At 32.3% G+C, this 11,524-nt stretch overlaps 1 protein-coding gene and 1 pseudogene across 1 annotated transcript; one reads left to right on the forward strand and one right to left on the reverse strand.

The window, feature by feature from the left end:
- The first annotated feature begins 511 nt into the window (after window positions 1–511).
- Window positions 512–3,370, forward strand: LOC120199805 (CASP-like protein 3A2). The gene is made up of 3 exons (XM_039200814.1): window positions 512–783; window positions 2,560–2,698; window positions 3,137–3,370. Exons 1-3 carry the CDS (start codon window positions 512–514, stop codon window positions 3,368–3,370), a joined length of 645 nt encoding a protein of 214 aa, XP_039056745.1.
- Window positions 3,371–6,875: 3,505 nt separating this feature from the next.
- On the reverse strand, window positions 6,876–10,439 carry LOC120199815 (annotated as a pseudogene).
- Between the last annotated feature and the right edge of the window lie 1,085 nt (window positions 10,440–11,524).

The raw sequence follows: 11,524 nt of genomic DNA on the forward strand, positions 1-11,524 counted from the left end.
TTTTTAGTCTCTGAGATGATGTTTGACACAGTGAAGGTGGCATGCCTCTTGGACGACGGGCGGCAACGTCGGTAGTTGGGATCTCTACTCTTGCGGTGGCAGCATTTGAAGTGGGTTTAGGGTTAGTTTAGATTTAGGTTAAGATTCTGTAGCAGGCTCGGGTTTGGATCTACTTGGGCCCGAATCCGGGTTTTGTTTGGGCCTGATTTGGGTTGGAATGTTTGGGTATTGGGTAATGGGTTTGGGTTGTAATAATAATATTATTTATAATAATATTAAAAATAATAATCATAATAATAATAATATAGTTATAGGTTGAAAAATGGTGATTACATGTACTAAAACGGATCAAAATTGTTAGTTTAGATACTAAATACGAAGTTTACCCTTGTTATTTTATACTCCTGCTTTTCCTTTATATCCCCCCTCACACCACCTTGCATCCAGGAATCTTGAACAACAAAATATATAAGACATATCTAAGTACGTCACATAGCTTCGGGAGATAACAATGAGCGGCCACAAAACGCTGCCACCACCACCATCCACTCCGAGGCAGTGTGGGCGGCAAGGTGAATCCCGAGAGGAATTGGGGTTAGGGTCCAAGACTGTAGGAGCTGGAACTTTGACGAATGTGGTGGTGCTGATACTCAGGCTGCTGTGCATGGCTACTTCGGTGACAGCCATGTCGTTCATGGTCACCGCTCGTCAGGTTAGCGTTGTTTCCTTCTATGGGTTCCAGCTCCAGCTCCACTCTGAATGGTCTTTCTCTTACTCCTTCGAGTAAGTATAGTCTTACTTTGCTAATTTAACTTAGTTCTAAATAATTTTTGGGATAAATGACATATTTAGAACCAAACTATTAGTTTTGGTATGTTTTAGTATCTAAACTTTCAGTTTTTTAAAAATCATAACTAAAGTTTACTTTTTATTTCATTTTAGTACTCGTCATTAAAAATAAAATGTGTTTAGTACTTAGACTATTAGTTTTGATCCATTTTAGTACTTAAATTTTTAATTTTTTTCAAAACTTAAGTATGATTTAGGTACTAAATGTGTTTTGTTACCTATACTTTTATTTTTTTCAAAACTAAACGGTAGGGTACTAAAATGAAATAAAAATTAAACTTTAGGTATGATTTTGAAAAAATTGAAAGTTTATGTATTAAAATAGATCAAAACTTATAGTTAATATACTAAATGCGTACTTTGTCCTTTTTTCACTTTTTTTTATAGGGTTTGTTTGTTTGATGAGAAAGGGTTGGAAAATGAAAGGGAAAACGGAGGTCACACCTAAAGGGGAGCTGTTAAGTGTGTGAACTTTTGATCTTTCTATTACCTATGTTGTCTTGTTTCACCGACCAAAGGCAGAATATGTTTGTAATTTGCTATATTCTTGTTTTCTTGTGTTTGAATTTCGATATTAACGTTAATTATAAAAAAATTGTATAAAGTATACAAATGATTTATCGATTATAAGATGTTAACTATTGAAAGTTACAAAATAGTCCCGACTATAAGGGTTACTCTGTTGAGTCATTCGACTATTAAAAGTTATAAAATGATCACTCGACAGTTCATATGTCCCAAACTCATAATTTTCCGTTAAAAAATTGACAATCGTTTGTACTGAACGTTAACCTGTTGATTGAGATATGATAAAATATGATCTCATAATTGTTTGAGTTGTATAGTTATTTGAGATTATGAGATCATATTTTATTATATTCAGTCAACAGGTTAACGTCCAACTCAGATGTCGTTAATTTTTTAATATTAAATGATAAGTTTAGAACATATGAATAGTCAATTGATCATTTTGTAACTTTTAATAGTCAATGGACTCAACAAAGCAATATCATATAGTCGGAAGACCATTTTGTAACTTTCAATAGTCGGAGACTCAACAAATCAACACTCTATAGTCGAGAGACCATTTGTGTACTTTACCCCAAAAAAATATGCATAGTTTTAAAATATGGTAAATTATGCATTTAGTACCTAAGCTATCAATATTAGTCCATTTTAGTACCTAAACTTTTAATTTTTTTAAAACCATACCTAAAGTTTACTTTTTGTTTCATTTTAATACCATGTCGTAAAAACTTAACGCGTTTAGTACCTAAACTATCATTTTTGATCCGTTTTAGTACCTAAATTTTCATTTTTTTCAAAACTTAAGTATGATTTAGGTACTAAACGTGTTTTGATACCTAGACTTTTATATTTTTCAAAATTTAATGGTGGGGTACTAAAATAAAACAAAAACTAAACTTTAGGTACGATTTTGAAAATTTTGAAAATTTAGATACTAAAATGGATCAAAATTGATAGTTTAGGTACTAAATGCAAGTTTACCCTTTTCAATATCAAACTCGATTAATTAAGGTAGAGTTATTGTATCGGCATTTTATTAGTGAAAATATGCCCTTTAAATTGCGGTTTCTAGGGTTAAAATAAGCAATTTTGTCTGTTCTCCATTTAGCCAATTGAAAATTGAACAGAAATGAGACCCGTGAGTGTTGATTTTGGCATGTAACCGACAAAATCATGGTACAGATATGTTGTTGGAGTTACAACCACTGCAACAGCTTACTCTTTGCTCCAATTACTCATTGCCACTTCAAGGCTGCTTGTGAAGAAATCCCCTCTGATTCCCTCAAGAAACCAAGCTTGGCTTGTTTTTGCCGGAGATCAGGTACACATTCCACACCGTGGCCAAACTTGTTGATAGAGTTTAGAGGTTAATTTAAAATTTTAAAAAATTTAGATATTTAAATTAATATTTTTAAAATTTTTGAAGTGTTTAATTTATATTTTTTTAAAATAGGATTTAACTATAATTTTTGAAAATTTGAGAGGCTTAATGAGAATTTTTAAAAAATTATGCAAGAGGATTTAATTAAGAACATTAAAAAAATAAATTTAATTTGCATTTCTAAAAATTTTAGAAGGGCCAAATTGAATTTCTTTTAAATTTAAGGGCCAAAATTAGAATCTTTTAAATTTTGGAGGGAGAGGGGCCAGGACCCCCCTCTAGTCCAGCTTGTGCTCCACCCCTGATTCCACATTTCATTCCTCGTGTCTCGTAAGTGTGTGTATGTATGTATATGTATTGTTTGGCTATGGTTTGCAGATATTAGCTTATGCAATGATAAGTGCGGGATCAGCCGCGTCGGGTGTAACCAATCTGAATCGAACCGGAATTCGACACACCGTGTTGCCCAATTTTTGCAAGTCGTTGGATAGCTTCTGCGATCATGTCACGGTCTCGATAGCCTTCACGTTCTTCGGCTGCGTGCTGTACGCAGCTGCCGCGGTTCAGGATGTAATGTGGCTCGCAACCATTGAAACTACTTCATCATCTTGATATATGGTTGAGTTGGTAGTTTAGGAGTTGAAGCAGTGCAAGGGCAGGCTGTGAGGGTGTTCCTAAAAGGGGAAATAAAGTCGTAGGGCATTGGTATTTTGGTATGCTAAATGTATGGGTTTTTTAAGTTAATCCAGCCAAAGTTAATATTCGATTAGTTAATATACGATTAACACTATAAAATAAGAGCTTTTTTTTATCCTAAAATAAAACATTGAGGGTTAAAATGATAAAAAGAAAAGAATAATGACCAAAATGACTATTTTATCAAATGTTAATGAGCTTTCTTGCCCTAAAATAAAACGATTGAGGCAAAAATGTTTCAGAAAACATAATAAGAATCAAAATGATCATTTTGACAAATGTTTGAAAGTTAATTTTAATATTATGCCTTAATTTTTATGGTTTATGGCATCTCTATTAAGAATTTTAATTTAATTTTTCTTCTTAATACTTAAAGATGGATTGATAATATTTGATCAAATTAGCCTACCTCCGTCCAAAATTTTAGAATATTTCTTTTAAATCCTAAAAAAAATTAATTTTTTCGTTAAATGTTAAAGTTTTTAAATATCTTAATCTTTCATAAACAGTTTTCAAAATTCTCATTAAACCTCTTAAAAATTTTAATACACTCCAATTTCTTTTATAAAATTCATCAAATTCCTTGAATTTTTTAAAAATTTTAATTAACCTCCCAACCTTAGTACCAAAATCTACCACTAAATTTATCGATTTATTAAGCTAATTATTCTACAGATTTGGATGAAGTTTTAAATTTCCATTTGAACATTTTTCGACATGGGTGGAATTTCATGAGGTTCAAGAGGAGCCTTGGGCCTCCGCTAATTTTTTTAAAATATTAATTAATATTAAAAAAAATTACCATGCTCTCTCGATTAAAAAAATGTATTTATAAAAAATAAAAAAATAATTTTACCTTCATTGTTCTGTTCGTCGAATAAAGCCAAATTTTCGCAATAAATATAACATGACCTGCGAGGAAACGCTACAAGCATGGAAACTCAGCGAAAAGAGCAAATTCCAATAATAAAGTGTCATACGTAAAAGGACAGAATAATAACAATTCTGTTGCCCTTATAATGGTTAGCGTTAATATTATTAAATTAGTCAATAAAATTTAAACTTTGGTATTTATGAATAGAGTAAATTAGATTGAAAGAGTCATCCTTACCTCTGTAGTATTCAATTTAAATTAGTCGATCAATAGATCGGATATCATGTTTCAAAGATTCATTATGTATTAGAATTATCAAGTTAGAGAAGTTTCCAGGATTTATAAGTTTAGATTTCAAAAGTAAAAATGTAAGTTACATTTGTTAAATAAATTAAAGGAATTATTGTTGTTCCTAGAGGTTACGAGTTTGAGCGTCAGCGACTACAAGAGTGATTGAGCATTCATTATCAAATGTTGAGAGTATTTCGAATATATAATATTTTGTAATCACTTTAGCGTAATCAATATATTATATATATATATATATAAATTATTTAAATTTATAAACTTTTAAACCAATATGTTATTCATTTAAAAGTTCTCAAATTTATATTAGAACTTTATTAATTTATTGACAAAACACATCATGCAGATACAACTGCTCAAATTCATGATTTTTAAGGAGAACAACACTCTTTTACCAATGAGACCACTTGATCGGTTCAATTATAATCATACTTAAAATAAGATTCAATAGATCGATGTAAATAAATATCTTAAAAAAGAATTTTTAAAATTACAAATTTATTAATCTTTAAAAAAGGTTTAATGCAAAAATAAGTATCTAAATTATATCTATGTTAACTTCATGTCTAAGGGTGCGTTTGGTTCACGGAATGTAAGATTAACAGTGGGAATAAAAGATTACCAGGGAATATGATTACTGGGAATGTTACATTACTGTGTTTAGTTGGTTTGGCATGAATATAAGATTACAGTGTTTGGTTAGAGGAATAAAAGATTACTAGAATGTATATTTTACCAAATTGTCTTTGTTCTATATTTGTTTTTTTAACAAGTGAAATTCTAAATATTTAAATAAAAATTATTTATATAAAAATTCTATTTGTTGATAATATATTACTTGAGTATTTAAATATATCATGTATTATTTTTATTTTAATTAATATTAAATTTTACATAATTTATGTAAAAATATATTAAAATTTTACATCAACATTTAACTAAATGTTTACATTGTGGAAATTCTTCATAGATATTCATAATAATAAAAAGATGTAAATTATTTTTGTTATATATGACATAATATTTATTATATCATCTATATACAATAATTTATTTATTTATCTTTTATATTTATACTTAATTCTGTATACTTTATCATTATTATTTATTTCATTAATTTATATTACAAAAATATAATTCAAATAAGTAAGAAAATATAACACTAAAAATCATATTGTCTATAATTTTATATTTCACCATCATTCATCATTATCATATTCGAAAAGAAGATCCTAATGCCCCTAAACATCTTCCTACTACTTTCTTTTTATTCATGTAAGGACCCTTCCGTTAGCCTTTTTGGCTTAATTCCATGAGTTTAAGTTGGCAGACAACTCTCTATTACAGGGGTACACATTTCTCACTGATGTGATTCAGATGGTTCTTATTTTCAATTTTTAGATATTAAGCATTTCATCTATGAAATTTAGGTTGCAAAGGAAGGTTGTTAAAATGGGTTTGTCGAAAGAAGTAAGTCCTTGATATTCAGTCTTTATTTAAAATTAGTATTCATTGGAGCTAGAATTTAATTAACTTAAACCAATTATGAGTGATGCGTTTGACCAGAAACTATTTTCTTAAGAGGCTAACAGTGCTGACAAAGAAAATGATGAAGTGACTAGGAAGGCTTTATTTTAAAGAGCTGGCATTTGATTCATCTGGTGGTCCATTGGTCTCTCGTTTATCAAATATGCTGACAACCGATATCATCAACTTTTTCTTGTTTGTTTAGAATGAAGGAGGTTCAGAGAAGGAAACATATGCTGTTGAAAAGGAAGTATAATGATTGTTAGGCAGTGCCTCGGTGGTATAGTGTTTTTTCCAAGGATCCATCCCTCATTTTGTGATGTTGATACGCATTTTTCATCCCCTTGAAGGTAATGGATTCTGGTAGGTATTGGGGTTTTGACAGGAATCTTTTTCCTTTCTTTGGCAATCATGTTATATTGTCTTCTTTGACATGAGAAGGCTGAAGCGAGTTTTCTGCTTTAAAGTAAAGTTTCATGAATTAGCAGTAGTGATGATGACAATATTTCATCTTTAGAGGTGGTCCTCAAATTTTCTTATGTCAACATTTCTGAAGACAAAAGTGTTCTTTCATAGCATTAATTGTCTTAATGTAATGGTTATGCAAAACTGGTAACTAATAAAAAAATAACTTATTTATCATAGATAGAGTTAAAACTTCATACTGAAACAATGTCTGTTTCCGTAGTAATTATTAGTAAAATTGTACTTGAAATTACTAGTGGAAAAAGGTAAAAAAAAATGTTGTTAGTGCTGTAAAAACATGAATATTTCTACTTTGGGCATATTTGAGTCAGCATTTCACTGACTTGTCTCATGTTTCTTTCCCCTACAAGGTGGTATTGGTTTCCCACATAAGCAGAGATTGCGAGCATAAGCTGAAGCAGGGAAGATGTTGTAACGTCGGCCTTGTGGGATCTCTCTGTATAGTCTATTTGCCCTGAAGCTTGCATGTATCATAATCTTAATGCCCAACAAGCTAGTTGGGATTTTTCCAGTGAGACTACTGATGGAAATATCAAGCCAATGAAGCTTCACCAATTGTCCCAAACTTATTGGTATAGTGTCGGTTATCAGGTTCCTTGAAATATCCAACCTTTCAAGTTCAACAAGATTTGAGATTGAACTTGGGATTGGCCTGCAATCTTATTACTTCATATATTCAACACTTTCAAACTCAACCCTTCGGTGAATTCTGGTATCGTACCAGAAATACGATTATTTGACATATCTATAACCTCTAAGAAGCTGCTTGTTTGGTTATTTAAAATGCTCGAGAGAGAGTCGCATACCTAGTTTGAATGAAGATCAATAGAGGAAATCCCATCCTGAACTTTGATCTTTGAAAGATCAAACTTCAGCATGTTATTTGAAAGCTTCAGCCTCTGCAGACTTGTCATGTTTGTGAAAAATGTTGAAATGCCCCCAGTGAGGAAATTATTGGACAAGTCCACGGAGTTCAATGAATCCGGCCTTGTAAACTTTGGGAGGCTTCCTCTCAGTTTACAACCAGCTAGGTTTACATTTGAAAGTTGTCTATCTCTGATCCAGATAGGAATTGTCCCCAAACTGAGGTTATTGAAAGACAACTCTATTAACAAAAGTGAAGGGATGCCCCTGCTAGAGATATCTGGTAAAGGGTCAGAGAACCCATTTCTGAATAAATTGAGGGACCAGAGATTTTGCAATCTTGAAATAGATGCTGGAATGTGGCCTATAAACTTGTTGCTACTCAATGAAAGACTAGTGAGAGACTTAAGATTCCCTATCTGATCCGGGATGGTTCCAGTGAGCTGGTTGTGGCTCAATGATAGATATGATAGACTGACCAAGTTGAACATGGAAATGGGTAGGTGAGATGATAAGTGATTATCGGAGAGGTCGATAAAAGTAATGTTTCGAAACTGTCCTATAAATTCAGGGATAGAACCAGACAATGAGTTGAAAATGAGATCAAAAAATGAAGAAGAGTTTTGAAATTTGAAGGGATATGATCTGACAAGGAATTTCTCCCTAAATTCACCATCACAAGGTTTGTCAAATTCCCTAAGCTTGGAGGAATTTCCCCTTTAAATGATTACTAGCCAATGAGAGTGTCTGGAGATGGGATAACCGGCCTAAACTTAAAATAAGTTTAACATATTTGAAAACTACACATTACTTGCAACTTATACTACATAACAAAAAGAAGTATAACATTAACCATCAAAAGATTGTACAATGTTCAGACTTACAAAAGATAATAGCCATGACATTCTAAACGTAATCATATATGTTGGCTATATTATATACACACAAAATTCTTCAAGTCAAAAGATTAACATATACTTGGTTATCTAGTGTGTTCCCAAAAATCATGTAACTTTTCAGATCTTTTTAAAACATATATATATATACCCCCATCCGTCAAGTCCAAAATGTGTAGGTTCCCCAGAACCAGACACCCACCGTCAAGTCCAGTAGACCCTGAGCACACAGCCGATGAGCCGGTAAGTAAGGCCCTGAGCACACAGCCGAGGAGCCTCCAGGTATACTTCCTCCAACATTACCCCCAAGTAAAACATGTTCCGTCCGTAAACGGATATATCAAAAATCATAACATAATCCAGGTCAAGTATCAGATCAAAATCTAGGTCAAGTATCCGATCAGAATCCAGTTCAAGTATCCGATCAGAATCCATGTCAAGTATCCGATCAGAATCCAGGTCAGGTATTATAATAGAAATCAAATCGGAAATCAGGTAAAATATCCAGATGATTAGGGAACACACCAGAATTTACAGAAATTATTCAGAGGTCTTGGATAATCTTAGCAGGTAGAGAAACATGAATCTTCAGTATACCGATAAGATATCGAAATTTAGAATCATCATAGGAATAGTTCAATAACTAACGAAATCATCAGTTATTCAGAATATGACTTGGGCTGATAAGGAAGAAATGAAGATTTAGGGCATTTACAGTCTATGTCGATTGATCGCATTATCGAACAACTCTTAGATGAATAGTTCCCAGAACTAATACTTATCGACTGGTCATTTTGTGTCCTTCTATGGTATTTACACTTTAATACCAAAAATTCTTATCCATAGATCATCTTCGTAATCATCACTGAATGGATTTTCCAATGTCTTTATTTCATTTTTACGCTTCCACTATATCATGAAATACTGACGTGTTTGATTTGTAGTTCATGATCCAGAAGAACAGTACATCGTGTATGTTCATTAACGTTTTCAGACTCATCCAAATCACTTATTAAAATCTTAGTCATTGAGGTTACTTATTTCACTTAGTAGTCAAATCCATTCCAGTTACTTCAGAGTTTTCCAGATTAATTTGGATGTCTCTAAATTTCGGATACATATTGTACTTCTGTTCAGTTCAGTCTTCGTGGTTGATTTGTCGAACAAATATCCAATTCTTAGTGCTTAACGCGATCTAGAGTTGAGCTGAGTTGAATACTTCTAAAATTATCATCGAGCCAAACTTGAATAGACAAACACGCATTCAAGTAATATTTATGCCATTCAGGTACTGATGTATCATTAAGGTTGATCGGCTCACTTAAGTTGTGTTCCATAACTTTTAAAGGTAGTCCAATACCTATGCTTATTTGGATTCCTTAATTAATCCAAGACATTTACTTAATATAGGCCATGAGGGTATTTTGGTAATTTTGGTGTTCAGTTTTATTTTATTCATTTCAGAGCTCGAGGATATCCAATCATTCCTGAGCTTGGTGATATTCTTGAGTCATTTCCATTACAGGGGTATTTTGGTCATTTTATAGATTTAATGTATTTTAATCCTTTTCTTCCGTCGATCTTACTATTAAATTCAATCTTATCATTTATTTCAGTCCTTTCGAGCAATTCTGACAACAGAATACCCCCGATAAATTATTCTTCAGGTATTTACTCATTACTCAAATATTTCCAGGTCAAGTGCATTCTCAGATTTTACAAACGAAATATCATGAATTTTTCTGTACAAAGACAGGATCTTAACAATTAAATTCGTACTTAATCGAGTTAAGTACAAATCCTCAAAATATTTTCTCATTCAGGGTCAACTCAAACTATTTTACCTCTCAAGGGTATTTTCGTAATTTCATAACTAGATAATTTCAATATTAGCTCTTAACGAAAATAATTATAATTTAGAGATCTATAATTAATTGTTTTCTCAAACACTCTCTGATCTTGAAATGATTCCCTTAACAGACTTCTAGTATCTTCACAAACCCTTATAAGACTAAAAACCGGTTATCTGCATTTCCTAAGCAAAACTAGCATTTCTTATGCACATCAATAATTTTTACCGGATCAATATGTCTTTTCAGAGTTATTAACCAACTTCCAGGGACAATTCTTGTCATCTTACAACATAAGGGTATTTTTGTAATTTTACCCTACCGGATTATTCTCATAATTTCCCATCCAAGTACCTTTAACATATGACCTTTGATGAAATAAATTATAAAATACAGATCCAGGTTAATTTCTTTACTACCAAACACATAACTTGAAATTTAATTCTAACAACCCTTCAATTCTTATATTAATCATTCGATCCATATTTAGATACCGAATTTCTACCACATTCATATCGAGTGTACAAATTAATCAACTCCACAAAAGTGACCAACATTATCCCATTCATGCATTTACCAATATCAACATATTTCATAAAGCATAAAGAGGTAGTCAAGTATTACCTCGATTTTTGTGTCATACTGATCGACCATATAAATTCCATTCGAACGCCTTTGATCTTCAATTCAACTTCCAATAATTCCTCAAATACATATCAACATAAATTATATTAGAAACGAGCTTAATTGCGATAAACTGATCGAATCGGGTGATAAATCAGTGAAAAATAGCTTACCAGGTTCGAATTTAGCGAAACAGACTTCAGATTCGGATTCAGAACGTCGAAAGCATAAAATATGACTTTTCGGAAATTTGGAATTTTCGTTCAAAATCAAAGTCAATGGGTTTGACCGGCAATTTCGAGGCCTTCGGGTTTGAATTTTGAAAACCGAACTGCGGAATCGGATTTGGAACGTCGAAAAATGTCAGGATAGGTATACTCGGTCAAATTCAAAGGTCGTTTAATGCCCGGTCAAAGCCAGTCAAAGTTTTGGTCAATAGTGGTCAACGATGGTAAATGGTCAACAGTCGGGTCAACGGGTCAGGTCGGGTCAACGGGTCGGGTCGGGTTATAACCAGTCAAAATAGGAGCAAAACCGGTCAAACCGGTCATTTTTTTCTTCCCCACGCGTAGTGGCGGCGCGTGGGGGCGCATGAACAGTGCCCTGATATCGGAAAAATTCCTAAAAATTATTTTAAGCGATT

Source organism: Hibiscus syriacus, unplaced genomic scaffold, assembly GCF_006381635.1.
Source record: "Hibiscus syriacus cultivar Baekdansim isolate YM2019G1 unplaced genomic scaffold, ASM638163v2 tig00000340_pilon, whole genome shotgun sequence".
Lineage (NCBI taxonomy): Eukaryota > Viridiplantae > Streptophyta > Magnoliopsida > Malvales > Malvaceae > Hibiscus > Hibiscus syriacus.